The following is a 27,500-nucleotide window of genomic DNA, read 5'->3' as shown; positions in this document are numbered from 1 at the left end:
CTCCAGAGCCCCGCCCACACGCTCAGCACGCGGAAGTGAATTACTCTGAATCAAATGAGCCAGAAGATCCGGATCCACACGGAGAAATATCCGTGTTTGCTCGCAGAATAAACCGAACACGCGTGTGTGAAGGATGCGAGAAGCAGATACCGTGTCCGGGGACGTTAAATCCACCGAGCGAGTGAGTAAAGCGTGCAGAAAACACCGTAAACCCGGTTTGTTTACAGTGATTGACAGCTGACATATAAACACGTACTCGGTTTGAGCGTCGCGCGGATCAGCTGTTATTTATGCTGCTTCTGTTGCTCTAATCTGATCTAATCTTCATATGTGTGCTCCACCTGTTTAATAACGCATGCTGGTATTGTATGTATTCTGTAATGCGAAACTAAACACTTAAATAACCGAAATGATCTTCTGTGACACACTTTATATGTGATTATCGGTCATTTTAAAGCGAATAAAACTGCTTTAAACTGAGTAAAACTTCGTGAACTGGAGCAAAGCGTCTCTAGTTCCTGTGTGTAACAATAAGTCCAAAGCCTTACCAGGATCTTCACATCCTCCCACAGAGAGGGAGGGAGGGAGAGAGACATAGAGAGATAGCTAGAGAGAGAGAGACAGAGAGAGAGAGGTAGAGTTCATTGTTAAAGGATCAGAGCTCCTCCTGGTCACGTGTCACTGAACCTGAGACAGAAGCATGTTTGTCATTTTGATAGAAATATACTGTAAAAATAGTTGGACAATGTAAACAAGACCATTGTTTTTTCATGCACTGGTCAGATTTTGGGTTTTGTTTTTTTCAGACTAGTGGAAAAAACATACAAAATACACATTTAAGTGTTTGTTATTACAATTTATTTGTTTGCATCTGTAAATTTCAATTTCCGATCCATGTTTTTTTTTCCAGCAGCTCTTACATGCACCAAGCTTTACGTGTTTTTTTTAATGTGTGTTGTAGGATGCTGAGGAGGTTCTGGAGAGCGGCCTGCTCCTGGATGAGTCTGGAGGAATACTGTACGCTGGGCTGGAGCCGCACACGGAGGACTGGAGCGTCGAGCCGCGCTGTGTGAGTGAACAGAGGAGTAATCCAACCAGAAATGAACTTTAGCTGAAAATATCCTCACCCTCAGGCCGTTCCAGATCAGGATGCATCAGTGTCTCAGCAATGGATGCTCTGCAGTGAATGGGTGCCGTCAGAATGAGAGTCCAAACAGCTGATAAAAACATCACAATAATCCACAGCACTCCAGTCCATCAGTTAACATCTGGAGAAGACAAAAGCTGAAACAAATCCAGCATTAAGAAGTTTTTAACTCAAATACATTGAGTCTATAATCCATAATAACTCTTCCTCCGGTGAAAAAGTGTTCAGGTGTGAATCAGGAGAGAAATCTGCAGATCAAGCAGCGTTTAAAACAGTCCAAAACAGCTCTAAACACATCTGTGGCTGGATTTTGATGTGAGAGTAGGATTTGAATTTTATCGATTTCGATTCTTATTGATTCCAATGTGATTAAAGTCAAACATTTAGATATCAAACATATTTATTCTGAGTCTTTTTTTTTTTTTTGCAAAACATTTAATTGCTGCTGAACACCATGAACAAAAATCAGCCGGCTGCATAAAAACTGGACTCGATTAAGAGATGTTTGTGTGCAAAATACAACAGAGCCGCATGATTCTGGATAAATTGAGACTTTTTTTTTATTTTTTTTATGGAGGTTGTGGTTCTCTGAAGAAAAATATTCGACAACTAAATAAAATCTGATGGAATGTGTGAATGGAATGATTCAATGACTCACTCGTTTCATTACTGAATGAATCAGTGTTTTTGAACAAATCTCTTGAATGAATGATTCAAAGACGAATTCATTCTTAACAGCCCCTTTTCGCCACTTAAAAAAAAAAAAGAATTGATAGGTGGAATTGAAATTTTAATTTTACAGCAAGTATCCGATTCTGGAAATGGAATTAATTTTCAATTTCCAACCCTATGTGAGAGACAACAGCAGATGCACTTTTTCACCGGAGGAAGTGTTATTATGGATTATAGACTCGTATTTTAGTTAAAAACGTCTTAATGCTGGATGTGTTTCAGCTTTTGTCTTCTCCAGATGTTAACTGATGGACTGCAGTGCTGTGGATTATTGAGATGTTTTTATCAGCTGTTTGGACTCTCATTCTGTCTTCCGTCTGTCCTGAAGCGTCTCTCTCTTGTGTTCCAGAGTTTGAACGACAGTGAGTCTGAGGACGTTCTGAACGCTATAAACCCGAACGAGATGTACACGTCGGCGGTGTGCGAGAGCGACAGCGGTCTGTCTGAAGATCAGTCCTCAGACGGAGCCCACGAGCAGAACCTCGGTAACGCCGTCTATCAGGTGGTGTATGACATCAGCGGTGTGGGCGGAGCCTCGGAGCAGGAAGCACCACATATGGACGTGATCTCCATCGAGCTGGGTGAGCAGCATCATGGGAAATGTAGTTTCCACCACAAATTCTGCTATTAAACATGATTATTTCAAAATAAGTTGAATTTATATGAACAGATGGGAGTGTATTCCATCGAGATGACAGCAGGTCTGTCTTTAAAGGTTTGTCAGTCATTGATGTTCTCATGCGTCTCTGTTCAGACGAGTGGAGCTCTCAGATGCTGCTGGCCGACTCGTGTGTGGTCAACGAGCTGGTGTCGTCTGTCAAAGTGGAGAACATTTCTGCTCACGACGTACAAAACATTCAGAACCCCGATGGCTTTTTGGTACGTTTGTTGTGATGGAGTTCAGGTGAATGGTGAGGCTTTAGCTGCTGGTGCTGATGATTTAACTCTCCTCAGGTTTATCCTGACCTCCAGCTCACAGAGGAGGAGCAGAAGCTGCTGGATCAGGAGGGAGTCTCACTGCCCAATAACCTGCCCCTAACGAAGGTGTGTGTGAGTGAGTGCGGCGAGTGCGGCAGTGAGTGTGTGGTGAGTGAGTGAGTGAGTGAGAGTGAGTGAGTGCGGTGAGTGCGGTGAGTGCGGTGAGTGCGAGTGAGTGCGGTGAGTGCGGTGAGTGTGAGTGTGGTGAGTGTGGTGAGTGCGAGTGAGTGCGGTGAGTGCAGTGAGTGCGGTGAGTGCGGTGAGTGCGAGTGTGAGTGCGAGTGAGTGCGAGTGAGTGCGCGCGAGTGAGTGTCTTGGCAGTGAGTGCGGCAGTGAGTGTGGCGAGTGAGTGTGTGCGAGTGAGTGAGTGCGGTGAGTGAGTGAGTGCGGTGAGTGCGGCGAGTGAGTGTGTGAGTGAGTGTGGTGAGTGAGTGTGAGTGAGTGCGAGTGTGTGTGAGTGAGTGTGCTTGTGTGAGTGAGTGCGGTGAGTGAGTGCGGTGAGTCTTGGCGTGTGAGTGTGAGTGAGTGCGGTGAGTGCGGTGAGTGCGAGTGAGTGCGGTGAGTGCGAGTGAGTGCGGTGAGTGCGAGTGTGAGTGCGAGTGAGTGCGGTGAGTGCAGTGAGTGCGAGTGAGTGCGAGTGAGTGCAGTGAGTGTGTGGTGAGTGCGAGTGAGTGCGGCGAGTGAGTGTGGCGAGTGAGTGTGGCGGTGTGGCGAGTGTGGCGAGTGTGGCGGTGAGTGTGGCGTGTGAGTGTGAGTGAGTGTGGTGAGTGTGAGTGAGTGAGTGAGTGTGTGTGAGTGTGAGTGGTGAGTGAGTGTGAGTGAGTGTGAGTGTGAGTGAGTGTGTGGTGAGTGCGAGTGAGTGCAGTGAGTGCGGCGAGTGCGGCGAGTGCGGCAGTGAGTGTGGCGAGTGTGAGCGAGTGAGTGTGGCGAGTGAGTGCGAGTGAGTGCGAGTGAGTGCGAGTGAGTGCGAGTGAGTGCGAGTGAGTGCGAGTGAGTGCGAGTGAGTGCGAGTGAGTGCGGTGAGTGTGTGTGTGAGTGAGTGTGTGAGTGAGTGAGTGTGTGCGAGTGAGTGTGAGTGAGTGAGTGTGTGTGAGTGAGTGTGGTGAGTGTGAGTGTGAGTGAGTGAGTGTGCGAGTGAGTGTGTGTGTGAGTGTGAGTGTGAGTGAGTCTTGGCGAGTGAGTGTGCAGTGTGTGAGTGTGTGAGTGCGGTGAGTGCGGCAGTGTGTGAGTGAGTGTCTTGGCAGTGAGTGTGTGGTGAGTGCGGTGAGTGCGGTGAGTGCGAGTGAGTGCGAGTGTGAGTGCGGTGAGTGCGGTGAGTGCGAGTGAGTGCGAGTGAGTGAGTGAGTGTGTGTGAGGTGTGTGTGAGTGTGTGTGAGTGAGTGCGAGTGAGTGTGAGTGAGTGCGGTGAGTGCGAGTGAGTGGCGTGTGAGTGAGTGTGAGTGAGTGTGAGTGAGTGTGAGTGAGTGCGCGAGTGTGAGTGAGTGTGAGTGTGAGTGAGTGTGAGTGAGTGTGCGCGAGTGAGTGTGAGTGAGTGTGAGTGTGAGTGAGTGTGAGTGAGTGTGAGTGAGTGTGAGTGAGTGTGAGTGAGTGTGGCGAGTGTGAGTGAGTGTCTTGGCAGTGAGTGTGAGTGTGAGTGAGTGTGAGCGAGTGAGTGTGAGTCTTGGCGTGTGAGTGAGTGTGAGTGTGAGTGAGTCTTGGCGAGTGAGTGTGTGAGTGTGAGTGTGAGTGAGTGTGCGGTGAGTGTGAGTGAGTGCGAGTGAGTGCGTGTGTGTGAGTGAGTGTGAGTGAGTGCGCGCGAGTGAGTGTGAGTGAGTGCGTGCGTGCGGTGAGTGCGTGAGTGAGTGCGGCGTGTGAGTGTGTGAGTGAGTGCGAGTGAGTGCGGTGAGTGAGTGAGTGCGAGTGAGTCTTGGCGTGTGAGTGTGGTGAGTGCGGTGAGTGCGAGTGAGTGTGAGTGAGTGCAGTGAGTGCGGCGTGTGAGTGTGAGTGTGAGTGAGTGCGGTGAGTGAGTGCGCGCGAGTGAGTGAGTGCGAGTGAGTGCGCGCGTGTGAGTGTGAGTGAGTGCGAGTGTGAGTGAGTGGCAGTGAGTGTGAGTGAGTGTGAGTGAGTGCGGTGAGTGCGTGCGTGAGTGCGTGCGAGTGAGTGAGTGCGAGTGAGTGCGTGCGAGTGAGTGCGTGCGAGTGAGTGCGTGCGTGTGAGTGAGTCTTGGCGAGTGAGTGCGTGCGGTGAGTGCGTGCGGTGAGTGCGTGCGGTGAGTGAGTGCGCGAGTGTGTGAGTGCTGGGTGTGTGTGAGTGCTCGTGTGTGAGAGTGCGTGTGAGTGAGTGAGTGCGCGTGAGTGCTCATGTGTGTGAGTGCGAGTGAGTGTGCTTGTGTGAGTGAGTGCGTGTGAGTGAGTGAGTGCGTGCGTGAGTGAGTGCGAGTGTGTGTGAGTGAGTGAGTGAGTGCGTGCGAGTGAGTGCGTGCGTGCGGTGAGTGTGAGTGCGCGGTGAGTGCGTGCGGTGAGTGCGTGAGTGAGTGAGTGCGGTGAGTGCAGTGAGTGTGCTGTGTGTGAGTGCGTGTGTGAGTGCGGCGTGTGAGTGAGTGCGTGAGTGAGTGCGTGCGTGTGAGTGAGTGAGTGAGTGCGTGCGTGAGTGAGTGCGTGCGGTGAGTGCGTGCAGTGAGTGCGGTGAGTGCGTGCGGTGAGTGTGAGTGAGTGAGTGTGCTTGTGCGAGTGAGTGTGCTGTGTGTGAGTGCGGTGTGTGAGTGCGAGTGTGTGAGTGAGTGCAGTGAGTGCGGCGTGTGAGTGTGTGAGTGCGTGTGTGAGTGCGAGTGAGTGTGTGTGAGAGTGAGTGAGTGAGTGCAGTGTGTGTGTGAGTGAGTGCGAGTGAGTGAGTGCGTGTGTGTGAGTGAGTGCGTGTGAGTGGTGAGTGAGTGAGTGCAGTGTGTGTGAGTGAGTGAGTGAGTGAGTGCGAGTGTGTGAGTGCGAGTGAGTGTGCTCGTGTGTGAGTGCGACAGTGTGCTCGTGTGAGAGTGAGTGAGTGTGCGAGTGAGTGTGCGTGAGTGTGTGTGAGTGAGTGCGAGTGTGCGAGTGAGTGAGTGCGAGTGAGTGTGCTCGTGTGTGAGAGCGAGTGAGTGCACGCGAGTGTGTGAGTGCGAGTGTGTGTGTGAGTGCGACTGAGTGTGCTCGTGTGAGAGTGAGTGAGTGAGTGCGTGAGTGTGTGTGAGTGAGTGCGAGTGTGAAACCGTGTGTGTGAGCGCATGTGTGTGTGTGTGTGTGTGTGTTGTGATTAATTCAGCTCTATCTGGACTGATCTCTCTCAGACTGAGGAGAGAATCCTGAAGAAAGTGAGACGGAAGATCCGGAATAAACTCTCGGCACAGGACAGTCGCAGGAGGAAGAAGGAGTATATTGACGGTCTGGAGAGCAGGTGAGATACCAAAACACACTCCGTCCTCATCTTAATGCTTGTCTTTATCTATCATCCAAATGTTTTTTTAAAATCGCTTTCCTTTCCAGCTGATGTCTCTGAGGCTGTGTGTGTTTGCAGTCAGTAGATGTGAAATGGCTTGTCTGAACTCTGGCATTGTGTGTGTGTGTGTTTCAGGGTGGCGGCGTGTTCAGCTCAGAATAAAGAGCTGCAGAGGACCGTGGATCAGCTGGAGAAACACAATGTGTGAGTCTCATAACAGCACCAGGGCTCATAATATAGCTCTGCAAAATTTATGATTATTTGCAAAAGAAAAAAAGGTCTAAAATTACCTTATCTGATGATGCTAAGTTAAAAAATATCAATAAAATTTTTTTTCCAAATTATATATTAACTTCCGTATCTGCTTTAATGCAATTTAAATGTTAACATTTTCAGTTTTAATTACAAAAAGTATCATTCAAAATGTGTAATTTAATTTAATCTAAAAATTAGTAGAATAATTAAAATTCTCCAATTAATGCAAAAATAAGCTTTTCTCAAAATCTGTGATTTTTCTGTGTCTGTTTGGATGCAGAATCATCTGCTCATGTTTGCGTTTTCTTCCGTCTCTGGATCATAATTCTGTCCTTGAAATCAGGATTAGATATTAGTCAAGTCACCTTTATTTATATAGCGCTTTTACAATACAGATTGTGTCAAAGCACTTAACAGTATCAAATTGGAGGATAGAGTGTCAGTAATGTATAATGATAAGATTAAACACTCAATTTTCAGTTAAAGGCATTTCATTATTGAATTCAGAGATGTCATTGTCTAGCTCAGTTTAGTTTAAATAGTATCTGTGCAATCAAATCGGCGATAATCGCTAGAAATTTAAGTCATTTCTGTTAAATAATGTCATGCATGTGAAAACGGGCCGAGAATTGATTCAGACAGGAACCATGCGTTTGTGTGTTTTTCAGGTGTTTAAGAGAGAAAACAAGACTAATTCATACACCAATGATTCTCAAAAACAAAAATGCTTCAAAATGCATCATATATTAGTGAGAAAGTGTGACGTGAAAGAGCAAAACAGACACTATTTCTGGAATCAGCAAAAGCATTGGTTTTGATTCAGCAGATGTGATGCAGGACGGTGCCGTGATGGTGTTCCTCATATTTATGCTCTATTGTGACACACATTCCAGATTTGATGCAGTGTGTGTTATTGTGTGTGTTTCAGGTCTCTTGTGACTCAGCTGCACAGACTGCAGGCTTTGATCAAGCAGACGGTCACTAAAGCTGCGCAGACGAGCACATGCATCATGGTTTGATCTCTCTCTCTCTCTCTCAGATCATTAATGCTCTCGTGTCCAGCCGTGATCTCACGAGTGTGTTCTTCCTCCTCACAGATCCTCATCTTCTCTCTGGCTCTGCTCATCTTCCCCAGTTACAGTCCGTTCAGCCGCCGCTCGCCGTCAGCGGAGGACAGTTACGCTCCGGCCGCCGGTGAGTTTCTTCTCCAGACAGCTGCTGGGAGCCATTGAGTTCTACAGTGCTATTGGGGGGGGGATTACTGTGGAAGTCAATGGCTACCAGCAGCTGTTTGGTTACCAACATTGCATAATCACTGGGACATGTCAAGCTTTTCTTGTGATAGTGAGTGAAAATATCCTGCATCATTAAATATTCAGAATGGATTGAGGAAATTTAGCATTATAGCATTTAATTTTATGTTGTTTTAGATCATTTTCTTCATTTAAGTACGTAAACTAAAATCCTATAATTGTGTAAACTAGTGTTGTCAAACAATTAATCGCGATTAATCGCATCCAAAATAAACAATTTTGTTTACATAATACAGTAGGGGAAATAATGATTTGATCTCCTGCTGATTTTGTATGTTTGTCTGCTGACAAAGAAATGATCAGTCTATAATTGTAATGGTAGGTTTATTTGAACAGTGAGAGACAAAAAAACCCAGAAAAACACTTCAAAAAAGTTATAAATATCATTGCATTTTAATGAGTGAAATAAGTATTTGACCCCCTATCAATCAGCTCCCAGGTGTCTGTTATACAGGTGAGGAGCTGAGATTAGGAGCACTCTCTTAAAGGGAGAGTTACCTGTATAATAGACACCTGTCCACAGAAGCAAGCAATCAATCAGACTCCAGACTCTCCAGCGTGACCGAGACCAAAGAGCTGTCCAAGGACGTCAGGGACAGGATTGTAGACCTACACAAGGCTGGAATGAGCTACAAGACCATCGCCATCAGCTCGGTGAGAAGGTGACCACAGTTGGTGCGATTATTCACAAGAAACACAGAATAACTGTCCATCTCCCTCGGACTGCGACTCCATGCAAGATCTGACCTCGTGGAGCTTCAGTGATCAGGAGAACGCTGAGGAATCAGCCCAGAACTACACGGAGGATCTCGTCAATCATCTCAAGGCAGCTGAGACCATAGTCACCAAGAAGACATCTGGTAACACTACGCCGTGAAGCACTGAACTCCTGCAGCGTCCGCAAGCTCCGCCTGCTCCAGAAAGCACACGTGCAGCCGTCTGAAGCTTGCCAACGATTCAGAGGAGAACCGGGGGAAAGTGTTGTGGTCAGATGAGACCAAAATCCAGCTCTTTGGCATCAACTCAACTCTCCGTGTTTGGACCCCAAGAACAGCATCCCCACCGTCACACATGGAGGTGGAAACATGATGCTTCGGGGTGTTTTCTGCTGAGGGTTCAGGACAACTGCACCGCATCAAAGGGACGATGGACGGGTCGTGTAGCGTCGGGACCAGAACACTGAAAATGGGTCGTGGATGGGTCTTCCAGCATGACAATGACCCAGAACACACGGCCAAGGCAACAAAGGAGCGGCTCAAGAAGAAGCGCATTAAGGTCCTGGAGTGGCCTAACCAGTGTCCAGACCTTCATCCCATAGAACATCTGTGGAGGGAGCTGAAGGCTCGAGTTGCCAAACGTCAGCCTCGAAACCTTAATGACTCGGAGAGGATCTGCAGAGAGTGGGACACAATCCCTCCTGAGATGTGTGCAAACCTGGTGACCAGCTACAAGAAACCTCTGACCTCTGTGACTGACAACAAGAGTTTGGCCACCAAGTACCAAGTCATGTTTTGTGAAGGGGTCAAATACTTATTTCACTCGTTAAAATGCAAATCAATTTCTAACTTATTAGAAATGCGTTTTTCTGTTTTTTAGTTGTTATTGTGTCTCTCACTGTTCAAATAAACCTACCATTACAATTATAGACTGATCGTTTCTTTGTTAGTGGACAAACATACAAAATCAGCAGGAGATCAAATAATTTAAGAAAAATGTTATGTTTATATATTAAATACATTTATATATAATATAATAGTATAAATGTATATACATGCAAATATTTTCAAAAAATATACATGCATGTGTGTGTTTATTTATATATATATATATATATAATAAATAAACCCAGTACACATACATATATTTTGTCAACTAATTTTACAATCGTTAAATTTCTATGTTAAATATTCATATATTTCCAATTTCACTTTCATTTTAAATTTTAGTTAAAATAAACACAAAATAAAATTACAGTTTTAGAATTAAACTAGTTCAAAATTAAGATTAAACGATTACAATTAGATAAGTTAAATAAATAAAAATGCAATTGAACATTAAGACTAGTTAAAATAAGGAAAATTACAAAGAAATTTAGAATTCAACTATAAATAAAAATAAAATTCAATGTTTAGATTTAACTAGTTAAAATAAATTTTAAAAATTAAATTAAAAGCAAAAAAAATAAAAGCTTTCAAATACAATTTGAAACTAAATAGTTAGGACAAATTTTTAAAATGTAATGTTTAGAATGAAACTTTTGAACACAGATATCATGTTTATTACAGTGGTTTCCGTCTTGTTCTCGAGTGCTTGACGTGTGCAGTATGCAGTGTTTCTGAGTGACGGCTGGTTTTTATCGTGTGCAGTGATTTCCAGAAACATCTTGAATGACGTGGAGTCTCTTCCGCTTCTGGAGGATCCTGCAGAAGACGATCCGGTGTCTCCAGAGCCGCTGTCGCTCCCGACAGAACCCAGACCTGCAGACACAGACGCAGACGCAGACGGGCCGCAGCCGACGGAGGACGCAGCGCTGGCGCAGGACTGGACTCGAGAGCAGAGGAACGGCTCGGCCGCGAGCGACGCAGACGCAGACGCAGCTCTGTCTGTGAGTTTAACCGCTCCGGTGGCTGCAGGAAACGCAGACGCAGCCAAACCGCCGCATGCTGATGAAATGTGAGGCGACTCGACCTGTTTAACTGCGACGGGTGTGGATCGTCTGAAACAAAGCAAAGAGAACAGCTTCTCTGACAAGCCTTTATTTATTCCCTCTGAACACAGAGATAGGTGTGTTTCACCTTCATCATCATCATCGTTATGTGCTTTAGTTCAGTGAGTCACAGCCCTAAAATAATCATATCAGTTTGTGCTGCATAGCACTGTCAAATGATTAATCGCAATTAATTGCATCCAAAATAAAAGTTTTTGTTTGCATAATATATGTGTGTGTGCTGTGTATATTTATTATGTATATGTAAATACACACACATGCATGTATATATTTCAGAAAAATGTTATGTTTATATATTAAATATATTTATTTATAATATAAATTATATGAATATAGATATGTAAATATTTTCAAAATATATGCATGCGTGTGTATTTATATATACATAATAAATATACACAGAACGCGCACACACATTATGTAAGCAAAAACTTTTATTTTGTATGCGATTTAATCATCTGACAGCACTACGAGGGGGGGGGGGCACAAGATGGTTTAATTTAGCTTAAAATCTGATTTCTGAAGATCATGTGACACTGAAGACTGGAGTAATGATGCTGAAAATACAGCTGTGCAGCACAGAAATAAATTACAGTTTAGCAGATATTCACATAGAAAACAGCTGTTTTAAATTGTAATAATATTTCACATATTTACTGTTTTTACTGTATTTTTGATGAAAAGAATGCAGCCTTGGTGAGCAGAAGAGACTTTGAGAAACGTTATGAATCTTACTGAACCCAGACTAGTGTATGTCTGAACAGAGCTTGTTTTCTTCGCGGAGCGTCCTAATGAAGCAGACGAGCCTGCGAGCGATCGTACTGAGCCCCAAAGCTTCTTCGCTTTTGCTTTTTATAATAGAAAAGCTGAATTAGCACAAATCATATAAACAGAGATCAGAGTTTAACACAAGTCGTGAAAAACCAGAGACCTGAGCCAAACCGGTTCAGTGAAAGACTTTGGCTTGTGGGAATTAATCTTCAGATCATCTGACGGTGAATGGATTGGGTCTCTTTTCTTATTTTATTGTCTTCTGAATAAAAAAAGACATTTGTAACATGTTTTGTTGCTGGTTTTGTTTATTTGAGCCACTAACAATTAATATTTAGTCTGCACTGCAAAAAAAAAGTGCCGTTTGTCTTGTTTTCTGGTACAAATGTCTAAAGATTCTTAAATCAAGATACATTTACTGGACGTACAAAAAGACATTCAAGTCTTGCTTTATGAAAAATGTGAGATTATACATAAAACCAGAACAAATCAGGCTCAGAATAAGTTTTTCTGACTCCATTAGCAGATATTTGTTCTTTATTTAATCATGAACTCACTTTATTTTGATACATTTTTCATTAAATGACATTTATTTACACAAAAACAGTTCTATAAGTGTAGTTTGTTAAAGTATACTGTACTCCATTTTGTCTGTTGCTTTTAAACATTCAATCTGACAAACTCTACAAACTAAAATTCTATGCATCAAGATAAGAATCACTATATGTTTGATGATTTTAACTCAAAGATTCAACTGTTCTTAATAGTATTTTACATCAACGACAGGCCACACAATGCATTAAGAGCTGGGGGTGTAAACTTTTTAATATTGACGATCAGGGTAAATTATACTTATTCTGTCTTCTGGGAAACATTTATGTATTTATGTAGCTTCTTCAGTGCAGTACCAAATGAAAAAAAAAATATGATATTTAAACAAAATGAGAAGAATTTGCACATCATCATCATCAACATCCTGTTCAAAGTTTACACCCCAGCTCTTAATGCATTGTGTGGCCTTATTGAACATCAGTAAATGTTTTCACTTTACATAATAGTTATATATGAGTCCCTCAGTTACCCTCGGTGCGAAAAGATGGATCTCAAAATCATACAGTCACTGTTGGAAAGGGTTCAAATATGCAGAAGATGCTGGAAAACCAAAGAATATGCCGGAGCTGGGGGTTTTTCTGAAGAACAGCAGGAAGTTGAACTGCTCAGAACCAACGAGTGACTCATGAACAACTATCACAACACACTAAGACAATCATGGGTCATCAGAAAACAACACAGATTATTAATATTCAAGGGTGTGTAAACTTTTGAACGGGGTCATTTTTATAAATTCAGTTATTATTTTGTCTTGTGGAGAATATATAAACGTGTTATGTGAAATAGTATTAAATAAACAACATGCAATTTTCATGATCCCTCTTATTTTGTTAAAATTAATATATTTGCATATTCTGGAAGGGGCATGTTAAATTTATGAGCACAACTGTATATATATATATATATATATATATATATATATATATATATACATATATTAGGAAAGTCTCATAGTCTCAAATTATTATTGCTTAACTATAAAGTTAATCAAGACAAACCTCGAATGTTGGTCTGACAGTTTCTTAATTCTCGTTTCAACCTAAATAAACATTTGTGACATTTCACAATGGTCTGGTTTTGTTACAAACGTATAAAAGTGACATTTTATAAGGTACACTGAAAAAAAAAATGGTATAGAAATCATTTTCACTCCGAAATTATTAGTACATTTTACAATTACAAAAACAGCAAGTAAATTAAACGTGAAATTTTGAGGTAAAACTGAAATAGTATTTTCGTGAAAAAAAAAGTGCTCTAATAACATTTGTTTTATTTATAACTTTGAAAATATATTTTCGCAGTGTAGGTATTTCAATCCTGTTTTTATTATTGGATAAGAAAGTGAAAAATGACGGGAGCGCGCTCTGAGCTCGTCACCGGAAGTTGTGCACGAGAGTTTCCGGAGCGCTAAAATAACGGCAGAACGGATTTTCTGTGGGACAAACGCACCGGCGTCGCTGCTAAAGCGGTAAATGTTGTTGTTATATCGCAGATATGATCGGTTTGACAGATTTAGGGCTCAGAAATCTGGTGTTTGTGTGCGATGAAGCGCCATTAGCTAGACGCGCTAACCGCTAACTTACTCTGAGGAGAAACATACACGAACTATACTCACAAACACAGTAGCGTTACGTTACTTACAACACACTGTACAGGAGTACATACACATATTTTAATATAGAGGAACTGTTAAATGATATATCATATGTAAACAGAGAGGCTTGCTGTCATGAACAGAACTGACGCTCTTGTGTTTCTGTTGTTTTTCTTTCTCTTCTGTCTGATGTTTTCTCTGCTGTTCCGTCGCTTCTTCTGTGTTTCAGCTGTTCTTTCATTAATCATCATTTACTCTCATGTGGTTCAAACCTGAGGACTTTCTTTCTTCTGTGGAAGACAAATGAAGAAGATATTCATTCATTTGGTTCTCCGTCATAATCATATAATCTGAATGACACACGAGAAGCCCAAATAACTCTGTGTAACGTTACTGTAGTAATTACTGCTGAATAGTAAATACATAATGCCAAATTTATTAAGTCCCTTTTCTCAAAAATTGTTACGTGAATTTTGGACATTTTCAAATCATGAATTTGAGTTATATGTTACTTCTTTAAGGTTTATGATTAATGCAATTAAGTTATTGCAATCATAGGAAATATCAATGACCTAAGTTTTTAATAATATTTATATTTATAAATATATTTTGTGTTTTTAAATATATATCTTATATAAGGTATGAACGAAATCTCAAATATATATATATATATATAAAACTTGCCCCTTTTAGACTTGCACTCTATTCATTTACTAACTGCTTGTTTCTTTAAAAAAACAAAACTAACACTAGCTTTTCTATTTGTTTTAGTTTTATTTATTATACAATTAACAAAAAGCAAAAAAAGGCCTCTAACACTAGCTTGCTCTATTCTTTTTCTATTCTATCTGTTTTCTTTCATTTAAAAAATAAGCGTCTGCTAAATGACTAAATGAAAATAGACATCTGTTGATTTCCTTTGATTTGTATTTAAAGACGTGTATAAAATATGTTGTCATATAATATCTGCTAATTTCTGATGTGCGAGTAGTTTTGCTTAATTTATTATATATTGATACATTTTTAAAAAATAACAAAACACTAGTCTGACTAACTAGCAGTTAGATAATACTTTTCATCCTCGAAGACCAGTTTTACCTCAAATGTTTTTTTGCAACTGACTGATGACCCTCGTGTGTTTAAGGAAAACGTTTGATGACTAACTTGTAAGACTAGTTTAAGCAGTTTATGCAGCCGTCTCCTGATGTTTGTGTACACTGATGCTAAAAATTCAGCTTTGAAATCACAGGAATAAATTGCATTTTAAAATATATTCAAATAGAAAGCAGTTATTTTAAATGGTGAAAATATTTCACAATATTACTGCTTCTGCTGTATTTTGGATCAAATAAATGCAGGCTTGGTGAGCAGAAGAGACATTAAAACTCTTGCTGTTCAGAAGCGTTTGTGTGGCAGTTGATGGATCAGTGACGTCTCTGTCGTCTGCAGATGCCTCGCTCTCGGCGATATCCGTCGTCAGAGCGAAGCCGCAGCAGGAATCATCGCGTCCGGTACGACAGTCGCAGACGCCTGCGCAGACGCTCCTCATCGTCCGGCAGCAGGAGGCGCCACAGAGACAGACGCAGGAGAGACCGCTCCAGGAGGTACTTCTTAAAGTCACGGCATTAAATGTTGCATGCACTGCAAAAAATGAATATCTTCCTCAGTATTTTTGTCTTGTTTTCCAATATCAAGATACATTTACTGAAGATGCAAAATGAAAATATGAAGTCTTGTTTTCCAAGAGTTAAATTGGGAATGAAAACTTGTTTTTCCAGTGAATGAAGCTGATATTCTGAGCCCATTGGTAGATATTTGTTTTAATAATAAACTCACTTCTGTTGGATCAGTTTCTCAGAAAACACAAATTACAAGGGTAAATAAACAGGCCCCTGGTTGTTTCAATGAGTTTTATATAGTATTTTCTTTACTCTTTACTTTAAAAACTATGTCTAAAAAGGGTAATATTTGATGTATTTGAGGTCTGAGATGTGTGAACGGTGAAGAGAGAGAGAGAGGACAAACATTTTGCATTTTAGCTCAGCATTTGTCTTAAATAGCCTGCATAGCACTTCATCTCTTATAACATATTTGACCAAATATATTCAATCTTGATTTTTGCAAAATGTTGCATAATTTTTGGGGGAAAAATTACAGTTTTGGACATATAAGGTAGTAAAAATATTTTTTAAAAATACCTTAGTATTAGTATTTACGGTAACACTTTATTTTAGGGTCTAGTTGCTTTTTAGCCATTTATTAGTACTAATTAAACACATATTAATGCCTTATTCTACATGACCTTATTCTAAATCCCTAATCCTACCCGATACCTAAACTTAACATCTACCTTACTAACTATTAATAAGCAGCAAATTAGGAATTTATTGAGGGAAACGTCGTAGTTAATAGTGAATTAGTGTTCCCTATTCTAAAGTGTTACCGTATTTACTAATGAGCATGTACACTGCTAAAAAAAGGCTTATCTTACTTAGAATTTTTGGTCTTGTTTCTAGTCAAAATATCTAAAAATTCTTAAATTAAAAAGCAATAATTTTAATAACTAATAATTTAGTTATGGAAATAAATTAAGTGCATTTTGCTTAAAACAAGTAAAATTCTCTTGTTTTAAGAATATTTTACTTACCCCACTGGCAGATAATTTGACTAAATATCTTATGTTGTTTTGCTTATCATGTGAGTGCATCTTAATTTAAGAATTTTGAGATATTTTGACTAGAAACAAGACCAATACTAAGCAAGATAAGCCTTCTTTTGCAGTGAAAAACAAATATCTTTTAAAGAAATTCTGTGTGAGCATGCGGCCGATGTTCTCAGCTGTTTGCATCTCTCTGGTCTCCAGCTGCGAGGAGCGCGAGAGGAACGGCACGCTCACTGACAGCTTCTTCAGACATGACTTCTGCGCGGATCGAGACGCCGGAGCGGAGCACAGGAACAGCCGACGCAAGCGCAGACGCCGCAGAACAAGAACACGCTCGCACAGTCAGAGCCGCTCCTTATCATCTGTGAGTATGAATACACTCCTGCTCTGATTATCATCAGTCCAGATCAGTCCAGCCTGATTTCAGATTCAAGGCGTTCTTCAGTCCTATTGAGAAAGTAGAGAGATTCAAGCATTTACATACTTCATTCGTTTCCTATTGACTGGATTATTTCATGTGTGATCTGATCAAACCGGATCGATTCAGGTGTTTAAGTGAAGGATTTTCAATCAAGGAACCAAACAGAGATCCTTTATTTACACCAGAGAAATGAATCACAATATTAATTATTCATAAGTCAATTTATTTTTCACCTTCTTTCCAAGTTCTGTACCTCAGGTCCAAAAGAAATGTAGAAAGAATATACAAAATGAAAACATTACATCTATTTCCATTTGTTATTTTCACAAGGATCACATGGATGTTCACAGAGCAGAGGTCACGGTTTATAATGTATTATTGGTTACTGTGTTATTTCTGTTTCAAAAGGCAGCAATCAATAACACTTTAATATCTAAAAAGTGTTTGTGATTTTATGTTGTGAAATTAATAAATGCATAATAATCGTGAAACCGTGATTATTCCTCAAGACTATAATCGTACCAACAAAATCTATAATCGTTGCATCCCTACTTGTGATTGTGTTTCATCTCGCTTCGTGTTTATGTCAGAGAGCACATACAGTAATACACGCATTGGTTTCTTCTGACAGAAGGACTTTTTGTTCATCCAGACTGATGTCAGAGTTCATGTTTTCCATCTTTCATTACGTTATGATGTTTGACGGATGAATTCAGCCGCAGCCTTTAAAACGATTGATCTGTTTGTCAAGTTTCTGTAATGAGATCGTTTCTGTAAGTGTGTAAACGATCGTGCTCAGGGGGATCTCTCTCGTGTGTGTGTGTGTGTGTGTGTGTGTGTGTTTGTTGGGGTGAGTGTGTGTGTGTGTTTGTTGGGGTGAGTGTGTGTGTGTGTTTGTTGGGGTGAGTGAGTGTGTGTGTGTGTTTGTTGGGGTGTGTGAGTGAGTGTGTGTGTGTTTGTTGGGGTGTGTGAGTGAGTGTGTGTGTGTTTGTTTGTTTGTTTGTGTTTGTTGGTGTGTGTGTGTGTTTGTGTTTGTTGTGTGTGTGTGTGTGTTTGTGTTTGTTGGGGTGTGTGTGTTTGTTGGGGTGTGTATGTTTTGTTGGGTGGGTGGGTGTGTGTGTGTGTGTTTGTTTGTTGGGGTGGGTGTGTTTGTTGCGGGGGGGGGGGGTTTGTTGGTCTGTGTGTTTGTTTGTGTTTGTTGGTGTGTGTGTGTTTTGTTTGTTTGTGTTTGTTGGTGTGTGTGTTTGTGTGTGTGTGTGTGTTTGTTGGGGTGTGTGTGTGTGTGTGTGTTTGTTGGGGTGTGTGTGTGTGTGTTTGTTTGTTTGTTGGGGTGAGTGTGTGTTTGTTTGTTTGTGTTTGTTGGGTGGGTGAGTGTGTGTTTGTTTGTTTGTGTTTGTTGGGTGTGTGTGTGTGTGTGTGTGTGTGTGTTTGTTGGGGTGTGTTTGTTTGTGTTTGTTGGGGTGTGTGTGTTGGGGTGTGTTTGTTGGGGTGTGTGTGTTTGTTGGGGTGTGTGTGTTTGTTGGGGTGTGTGTGTGTTTGTTGGGGTGTGTATGTGTGTTGGGGGTGTGTTTGTTGGTGGGAGGTGTTTGTTGGGTTGTGTGTGTGTTTGTTGCGGGGTGTGTGTGTGTGTGTGTGTGTTTGTGTTTGCGTGTTTGTTGGGGTGTGTGTGTGTTTTTTGGGGTTCGTGTGTGTGTGTGTAATGAGATCTCTTGGTCTTGACTCTTCAGACTCTTCGATTGGGGTCTCAGGATTTCCCCAGGGGCCCGTGAGGAACGTTTAAAATTAGCCCGAGTCTCATCTCTCTCTGTCTCTCTCACACACACACACACACACACACACACTGTCTCTCCGTCTTCAAGATTTCCTCCTGTTCCCGCACTTTCTCCTGTCTCTGGTGTAAATGTGTGTTTTACAGTAGTTATGGGTAAAACAGAGTTATACTCTGTGCTCAAGAGCTTCTTGGACTGCCTCTGCCTGTGTGTGAGTACCCTTCACGCTCCGGCTGTGTGTTTATCAGCTTGTTCTGGCTGCAAAACTTTCTCCAGCAGTGAGCAAATCTTCATTAGTGATGCCCTCAAGGGTGAAAATGATTAAAGTAAATGTTTTTGCTGTTTCATTATCATGTTTGTGTTAGTCAGTCATCATTAGGATGAACTTTATATGAAACAGCAGAGGTCTTTGAGATGTGTGTTGTTGTTTTTTTTGTGTTTTCCTGTTCTGAAGTTTTATTGTGAGTTATTTAGCTCCACATTCCACTGATGACCCTGTAGATATTCTGTGTGTGTGTGTGTGTGTGTGTGTGTGTGTGTGTGAGAGAGAGAGAGAGTGTATCTCTGACCTTGTTCTCAAGTGTCTGCTGGGCTCGTCGTGTTTGTGTGTCCGTCTGGAGTCACTGTGTTCTTGATTAAGACAGACGAGGTGTCCAATTAAAGAGAAACACACAGCTTCATGTCTATGTGCGGCGTTCATTATCACAGACGCGTCCCTCAGCTCGTAATGAATGCTTAGTTCATAGTAATGAACGTATATGATGCATGTCTGACAACAGCTAATAAATGTTCCAGTTATGTCTCTAAGATTTCGAATGTATAACCATAATGCTTAGATTGAAGTATATTTCCTGACTTACAGCAGTCTTTAGTCAGAAGAACAGATAAAGTCATTCTGTGCCTAGATCAACCAAATATCAGAAACTTTTGCAGTTTTTTTTTTTCTAAAAAAAAGACAAACATAAATAGTGATTAAAGCCAAAATATTAAATGTCATGAATTTATATTTACTGAGTTATCCATTATTTTTAGAGTTTTAGAGGGAAACAAGATACATCTCTAGTTTCAACATTATTTCTTCTTCACACATTCCTCTTTAAAAGAACAACAGAATGACCCACCTTTGGTTCTTGACCACTGAAAATGTGTACAATTTAACATTGAACCACGTTGAAATTTCTATATCTGCTCTAGTTTTTGAGTTACAGGCATGACAGCTTCGGGAAAAAATCACAAGAAGTGCTTTCTCCCATTTCTGAACTGTCACCACTGGAATGTAATGCGACTGCTGAAGTCAACAGATTTTACTAATAGAGCTACCAATCTCTGTGTAAAAATAACGTAATGATGTCTTTCTGAAGTCATTTCACCCTCCTGCAATTTGGCTCTGAATCTCGTCATTTTGACCCTCCAGTGGATTACTCAGTAAATATTCATCCATGACATTTAGTTTTTTGGCCGCCGCCTTCATTTATGTATTTCTTTCACTAGAAAAAAAAAATCTAAATCTAAATTTTGATCCGGTTACTTTTGATATCTGCATTCATTTCTACACACTGACAGACAAGTCCAATTTATTGTTGTTTAACTGAAAATACCCAGAATTCTCCTGTGATGTTAGATACACAGAAACACACATGTTTGCAGTTGCGTGCAGTTGTGTCACCTAAAAGACTACTAACATCTGATCTGTTTATTTCTAACATTTGTGATCGTAGCAGTTCACTTTTGGACAAAAGCCACTTTCAGGAAAGTGTGATGTTTTTGTTCTGTGACACTGACAGAGAATGAAGGTGCTTGTGGTTTCGGAGGGTTTCTTACTCGGAACACAGTGTGTTTTCTACAGTACGTGTGTGTGCAGGTGTCACTTCATCTTACTGTGTGAGTGTGATGACAATTGCTTCGTGTTCAGAAGTTTCAGAAATCTTCTTCTAACAGCAGATATATTCATAAATTAAATCCAAAATCTATAGTGAAATTTAAATAGCATAGAAACTAAACAAAAGTTAAATAAGCCGCACAAGCTCATAGAAAGTTCCCAGTGCATAATATGGAGATTTACTTGTAAATATTAAGATGCATTTCTATAGCTCTGACTGATTTGAAAATGTAAAGCTCCTGAAAAGGGTCATAGCTAACATTACCTGACCGCTTGAAGTAAATACACTACAGCGCTCATTTATAGGCATGCATTTATTGCTTGGTCGGAGCAAGAACACATAAAATGCATGTGCAGATTCAGTCGACTGATCAAATTGACCGTCCTGTTGGACTGAATTTACGGAGCAAACTATTTGCTAAAATAACCATAACATTACGCGGTTTTGTCAGTTAGATGCGTGTAAAAGTTGCATGTGTTACTGTAACAAACACTGCGTGTTTTCTTTCAGAGTCAGCATTGGCTGGTAGAGAAAAAAAAAAAGGTTTTTACTTAAAAATGAATGTAAGGTAAAGGTGCGAATAATTACATTTTAGACTCATTCTCAGTAATTTCACCAACAAAAATAAAGCCCTAGAAGAACTGTTGTGCGTCTCTGATCAACCCAGAGTGGTGTTTCATTAATGAATCCACATTTTTAAACCAATCGAGTGAGTCAGTGATTCAGTGAGCCATTCATAAAGCAAGTCACTTGCTTCGTTTCTGAATGAATCAGCTGTTTGAACGAATCGATTGAATGAATGACTCACTTATAAAGACAGTTCATTGCTGCCACCTACTGGCGCTTTTAGTTTTATAGTTAGAGTATTGTTTCTTTTTTTTAAAAAATCATTTCATATTTCAGTATTTCTTTGTATTTTTGTATGTTGAATTAAAATATTTCTTTCGAAAGCTACTTTTTTGTAATATCTATTCCATGTTTTTCTAAATCAACACAATGATAACTTTAAAATATCTTTAATAATAACTTTATATTTCATTAATCAGCACATGATGTGCATGTTAATTAATGAATCTCATTAATTTGATTAATTAATCGGCGCATTATGTAATTAATTAGATTTGTAAAAAAGCAATATTTACACAATACACAATTTCCTACCGTAAATATATCAAAACCTCATTTTTGATTAGTAATATGCATTTCTAAGAACTTCATTTGAACAACTTTAAAGGAGATTTTCTCAATATTTAGTTTTTTTTTTGCACCCTCAGATTCCAGATTTTCAAATAGTTGTATCTCAGCCAAATATTGTCCAACAAACCATACATCAATGGAAAGATTATTTATTCAGCTTTTCGGATGATGTATAAATCTCAATTTCAAACAATTGACCCTCATGACTGGTTTAGTGGTCCAGGCTCACATATGATCTGACCCCCCCGAAGGTCACTGTGTAGCTGGCACCCTGGTCAAAGGTAACTCTGTCTCTCTCGTCAGCAGAGTAACGGTCGTCTGCGAGCGTGGGCCGTTAAGGATGACGAGGAGGGTCATCTGATCTATCGGACAGGAGACGTGCTGCAGGACAGATGTGCGTCTGCACTGCATACTAGACTCTGCATTCACTGGCGTAGTGTGTACTGTGTGTTTGTGTGACGCTTGTGCTTGCTGTGCAGATGAGATCGTGGGGACGCTCGGGGAAGGAACCTTTGGGAAAGTGGTGGAGTGTATCGACCATCACAGGTGAGTCACACACACACACACACACACACACACACACACACACCTGGCTGTTCTCAGCTGATTGTCACAGGTGTTTCAGTGTGTGTGTGTGTTACAGGGGAGGCTCTCACATCGCTCTGAAGATCATCAAGAATGTGGAGAAATACAAAGAAGCAGCTCGCCTGGAGATCAACGTCCTGGAGAAAATCAACCAGAAAGATCCAGAAAACAAGAAGTGAGTGTCATTATTAATGGTGTTTGGGTCGTGATCGAACCCTGTGTGCTGCATACAGAGCGTCTCTGGACTTTTACACAGACTGACTGAGTCTGAGTCTTGAGTATGGAGTTGTAGTAATGATCGAGTTTTTTGTGAATGTTACAATGATCTGTATTGTTACATGCATTTCAATACAGATCATTGAAATGCATGAGGGCTACACAGTGTAATGGGTTTTTCAGCTTTTTCCTCAAAGATGACGACAAACTTTAATTAAATTCAACACATTAAATTGCTTGCTTTTTTCTTTTTACATTTCTGATATGAATGTGTACTGTTACACCTCTACAAAAGTCTATTAGTGTCTGATTGTAACTTTGTAGTTTTATATTATGTGGATGAACAACAGTAAAGACAGTCGGGTCTCTGTCAGTCTGTGTGTGCAGATGCTGGACTGGTTCGACTATCACGGGCACATGTGCATCAGTTTTGAGCTGCTAGCTCTCAGTACCTTTGACTTTATGAAGGAGAATCATTACCTGCCCTACTCCATCAGTCAGGTGCGACACATGGCCTACCAGATCTGCCTCGCCGTCAAGTGTGAGTACACACACACACTCACACATGTTTGTTTTTGTGCAAAGTGGGGATATCCCATAGGCGTAATGGTTTTTATACTGTACAAACCGTATTTTCTATTGTCCTACACCAACCCTACACCTAAACCTACCCCTTACAGGAAACTTTCTGCATTTTTACTTTCTCAAAAAAACTCATTCTGTATGATTTATAAGTGTTTTGAAAAGTGGGGACATGGGTCAATGTCCTGAAAAGTCACCTTCTCCTTGCAATACCTGTCATACCCTTGTCATTATATGTCTGTGTCCTCGTATGTCACAAAAACACACACACACACACACACACGGGTTCCATATGTGACCCTGGAGCACAAAACCAGTCATAAAGGTCGATTTTTTTAAATTGAGATTTATACATCATCTGAATAAATAATCTTTCCATTGATGTATGGTTTGTTGGACAATATTTGTCTGAGATACAACTATTTGAAAATCTGGAATCTGAGGGAGCAAAAAAATCTAAATATTGAGAAAATCAGCTTTAAAGTTGTTCAAACTAAGTTCTTAGCAATGCATATTACTAATCAAAGATGAAGTTTTGATATATTTATAGTAGGAAGTTTACAAAATATCTTCATGGAACATGATCTTTACTTAATATCCTAATGATTTTTGGCATAAAAGAAAAAAGGATCATTTTGAGCCATACAATGTATTACTGGTTATTGCTACAAATATAGCTGCTGCTTATGACTGCTTCTGTGCTGCAGGGACACATTTGTGAATGAAAGCTCCTGCTGTGTCTGGCTGTGAGCAGACGGGGGTGCTGCATGCACTAATGAACAGTGTATTTCCTCTCCTGCTCGCTGGGTCATTTGTGATTATGGTCTGTTTCTCTGACAGTTCTCCATGACAACAGGCTGACACACACAGACCTCAAGCCAGAGAACATCCTGTTTGTGAACTCTGATTATACCGTCACGTCTAACCCAGAGAAGGTGAGGCGGGTTACATCCACTGATTCTATCATTTAAAATGAATCCGCTCTGATTTCAGATTCTGAATGTTTTAAGGACATTCACACGAAGGACAGTGACTATAAATTAGTGCTGTCAAACGATTAATCGCGATAAATTACATCCCAAATAAAAGTTTTGTTTACATAAAATGTTTGTGTACTTTATTATGTATATATTAATACACACACAGTATATATTTAGAAAATATTTACATGTATATAATTATAGTCATAATTTATATTCTAAATAAATATATTTAATATATAAAAAATATTCTGAAATATACATGCATGCGTGTGTGTATTTATATATACATAATAAATATACACAGTACACAAACATTTTATGTAAACAATTTTTTATTTGGGATGCAATTTATCATTTGACAGCTCTACTATAAATGTATAATGTGTTATAATTGCTCTAATTCTGTGCGAATAGAGTCCACACTACAGCTATAACGATAACGACACAGAGGAACGATGTCACTGATATCACTTTCAGAGCCATGAATTATAAAAACATTGACAGCCAATCAATAAAGAGCATTTAAAGCAGCAGGCGACAAAACTGCAGTGTGTTTAGAATAAACAGAACGTAATCGTCCGTTGGTCTGTGTGTCTCTGTGTGTGTGTGTGTGTGTGTGTGTGTGTCAGAAGCGAGACGAGCGCTGTGTGCTGAACACGGCTGTGAGGGTGGTGGATTTTGGAAGTGCCACGTTTGATCACGAGCATCACAGCACCATCGTTTCCACCCGACACTACAGAGCGCCAGAGGTGATTCTGGGTAAGAGAGCATGTCAGTGTGACCCTCTGACGGCTTTCAGCTTGAGTGTGTGTGTGTGTGTGTGTGTGTGATTTTCTAACTGTGTTTCTGTAGAGCTGGGCTGGAGTCAGCCGTGTGACGTCTGGAGTATCGGCTGTATTCTGTTTGAGTACTACCACGGATACACACTCTTCCAGGTGTGTGTTTGACTTTAACTGAGAGTGTGTGTGAATTTATTGTGTTTCAGTCACATGACTTTTTCGCTCATCTGCCAGATTTATGAGCATCAGCGGGATTTCCACATTTCTGTGATGCGCAGCTGTATTTTCAGCATCATTACTGCAGTCTTCAGTGTCACATGATCTTCAGAAATCATTCTAATATGCTGATTTACTGCTCGAGAAAAATTTCTGATTATTATCAATGTTGAAAACAGTCGTGCTGCACAATATTTTTGTGGAAACCATCATACATTTTATTTTTCAGGATTTACAAATGAATAGAAAGTTCAAAAGTACAGCATTTATTTGAAATAGAAATATTTTGTAACTGTCAGGGGTCCGGGTCCTGTGTTTCTCGCTCTCACCACCAGAGGTCACTGTCTCCCGGATTCAATTCCCCTGACTCCACTCACCTCATTATTGAGTTATTTGCCCCAGCTGTTTTCCTGATTGCCTTCCTTACTTAGGCTCCCTGTGTTTTCTGTTCGGGGCTCGTTTGTCTCACTCTTGTGGCAGGTAATGCCTGTGATTTATGTCTGCCCTGTGCCTCGTGTATGTCGCTTTGGATAAAAGCGTCTGCAAAATGACTAAATGTAAATGTAAATGTCTTGTTTTCAGTGCTTGTGTTTGCTCTGGCTTTTTCCCCTTCGGGGTGGTTTCATTTGTATTTTGGTTTATTTTGTAGTTTGTAAATAAGGGAAACATCATTTGCCAGCATTTGAGTCTTCGTCTCTCCCGTTCCGTGACAGTAACATTATAAATATCTTTAATGTCACTTTTGAGCAATTTAATGCATCATTGATGGATAGAAGTATTAATTTCTATTAAACACACACCGCAAACATTTGAATGGAAATGTATCACAGTTTCCACAAAAATATTGTGCAGCACAACTGTTTTCAACATTGATAATAATCAGAAATGTTTGTTGAGCAGCAAATCAGCATATTAGAATGATTTCTGAAGATCATGTGACACTGAAGACTGCAGTAATGATGCTGAAAATACAGCTGCGCATCACAGAAATAAATTACAGTTTAACACATATTCACATGTTGGAGGGCTTGTTTTTTTTTATATTTATACAACTGTAGATAGAGTAAATAATGCACAAATCTGTACATAATCTTTCTGTTACAGATTCATATTATTATTACCATATTATTAGTCTCTTTAATCTTATTTAATGTTCTTTCTGTTCTCATGTCATATATGTATGTATGCATGTACTGTATGTACCAAGAGCTCCTTAAAAACACAACAAATTCCTTGTTTGTTTGTGCACACTCTGTGAATAAAGCTGATTCTGACATAGAAAACAGTGATTTGAAATTATAATAATATTTCACTGTTTTTACTGTATTTTTGATTAGATAAATGCAGCCTTGGTGAGCAGAAGACACTTCAAAAACATCTCAATTATTCAGTAGCTTTGACCAGTAGTGTATATTTAACCACAATCCATCTCTGTGACACTTTTCCCTGTTGATGCTCATAAATATAAACATAACTGTTCCTGAATCAGATGCATACGTGTTGTTTCTTACATGTATGTGTGTGTTTTAGACTCATGATAACAGGGAGCATCTGGCCATGATGGAGCGAGTACATGGACCTGTTCCTTCCAGGATGATCCGGAAAACCAGGTCAGGAAACACTCGGACCATTGATTGATTGATTGATTGATGCTGTCAGTGTGAATAGAGTCCAGTGTGAGAATGACTTGACCTCTGCCCTCAGGAAGCAGAAGTACTTTTACAGAGGCCGTCTGGACTGGGACGAGAGCACGTCTGCGGGACGATACGTCCGAGAGAACTGCAGGCCTCTGAGAGTGAGTGACCGATTACTCTGACCATTAATTGGATAATTATAATTATTTTCTTTTTTTTGTAGTAATAAAATAGACCTAAGTGAACAATCGCCTTTAAAATGATTTAGAATACATATGTGAGACACAAAACCAGTCATAAGGGTAAATTTTTTGGAAATTGAGATCTATATAGGACAATATTTGGCTGAGATCTGAGAAAATCTGGAATCTGAGGGTGCAAAAAAAATCTAAATATTGAGAAAATCGCCTTTAAAGTTGTTCAAATGAAGTTCTTAGCAATGCATATTACTAATCAAAAATTAAGTTTTGATATATTTACAAAATATCTTCATGGAACATGATCTTTACTTAATATCCTAATGATTTTTGGCTTAATAGAAAAATGTATAATTTTGACCCATACAATGTATTGTTGGCTATTGCTACAAATATACCTGCTGCTTATGACTGCTTCTGTGCTGCAGGGACACATGTGTAATAGCAATGAGGCAATAATAATTAGTTTAAATAAAGTATCAAAAGCAAGCAATCATATGGTTTTATTGAACAAATCTGTTAAAATACATTATAAACAATAGAGCTTGTGTACGCATTATATCAAATGCCAGCAGAGGGCGCCAGCGGCCTGATCATATTGTCCTAATCCCTGTTTAATATTGACCAAACAACGTTTAATTCAAATGTCTACTTAATTTTTTATATTTGGCCATTTCTTTACAATAGAAATGCTACAGCCGCTGTAATTTCCTGAATATGTGGACATCAAAACGTGTAAACTCAGAGCGAGGGTTTGAGCTTTTATTTTGAAATCACGATGAACAGTTAGCATATTGAGAAA

General features: G+C 40.1%; 2 protein-coding genes across 7 annotated transcripts in view; both read left to right on the top strand.

Moving 5' to 3' along the window:
• The window catches only part of creb3l4 (cAMP responsive element binding protein 3-like 4), a 12,760-nt gene extending 1,099 nt beyond the window's left edge, over window positions 1-11,661 (top strand). Inside the window, exons 2-11 of one of the 2 annotated variants that reach the window (XM_058745958.1) lie at window positions 1-181; window positions 962-1,069; window positions 2,229-2,460; window positions 2,634-2,758; window positions 2,834-2,923; window positions 6,156-6,262; window positions 6,440-6,508; window positions 7,488-7,572; window positions 7,657-7,753; window positions 10,239-11,661. The exon at window positions 1-181 is cut by the window's left edge and continues 30 nt beyond it. In XM_058745958.1, coding sequence (XP_058601941.1) covers window positions 134-181; window positions 962-1,069; window positions 2,229-2,460; window positions 2,634-2,758; window positions 2,834-2,923; window positions 6,156-6,262; window positions 6,440-6,508; window positions 7,488-7,572; window positions 7,657-7,753; window positions 10,239-10,549 — 1,272 coding nt within the window. In that variant the 5' untranslated portion in view covers window positions 1-133 and the 3' untranslated portion in view covers window positions 10,550-11,661. The remainder of the gene's footprint in view (window positions 182-961; window positions 1,070-2,228; window positions 2,461-2,633; window positions 2,759-2,833; window positions 2,924-6,155; window positions 6,263-6,439; window positions 6,509-7,487; window positions 7,573-7,656; window positions 7,754-10,238) is intronic. The other variant, XM_058745959.1, reaches the window with a different exon arrangement.
• Window positions 11,662-13,335: 1,674 nt separating this feature from the next.
• clk2b (CDC-like kinase 2b) overlaps window positions 13,336-27,500 on the top strand; it is a 16,608-nt gene continuing 2,443 nt past the window's right edge. Inside the window, exons 1-12 of one of the 5 annotated variants that reach the window (XM_058745952.1) lie at window positions 13,336-13,451; window positions 15,027-15,181; window positions 16,441-16,603; window positions 21,813-21,900; window positions 21,986-22,052; window positions 22,150-22,266; window positions 22,682-22,848; window positions 23,730-23,824; window positions 24,502-24,631; window positions 24,725-24,807; window positions 26,398-26,477; window positions 26,572-26,662. In XM_058745952.1, the coding sequence (XP_058601935.1) occupies window positions 15,027-15,181; window positions 16,441-16,603; window positions 21,813-21,900; window positions 21,986-22,052; window positions 22,150-22,266; window positions 22,682-22,848; window positions 23,730-23,824; window positions 24,502-24,631; window positions 24,725-24,807; window positions 26,398-26,477; window positions 26,572-26,662 (1,236 nt within the window). In that variant the 5' untranslated portion in view covers window positions 13,336-13,451. Of the gene's footprint in view, window positions 13,452-15,026; window positions 15,182-16,440; window positions 16,604-18,565; window positions 18,665-18,976; window positions 18,986-21,809; window positions 21,901-21,985; window positions 22,053-22,131; window positions 22,267-22,681; window positions 22,849-23,729; window positions 23,825-24,501; window positions 24,632-24,724; window positions 24,808-26,397; window positions 26,478-26,571; window positions 26,663-27,500 lie in introns of those variants that run through there. The other 4 variants (XM_058745950.1, XM_058745951.1, XM_058745949.1 and 1 more) reach the window with 4 other exon arrangements.

The sequence above is a fragment of the Onychostoma macrolepis genome, chromosome 16 (genome assembly GCF_012432095.1).
Source record: "Onychostoma macrolepis isolate SWU-2019 chromosome 16, ASM1243209v1, whole genome shotgun sequence".
Taxonomy (NCBI): domain Eukaryota; kingdom Metazoa; phylum Chordata; class Actinopteri; order Cypriniformes; family Cyprinidae; genus Onychostoma; species Onychostoma macrolepis.
Note: the sequence above shows the minus strand (reverse complement) of the source record. Positions and strands in the feature narration are given on the sequence as shown.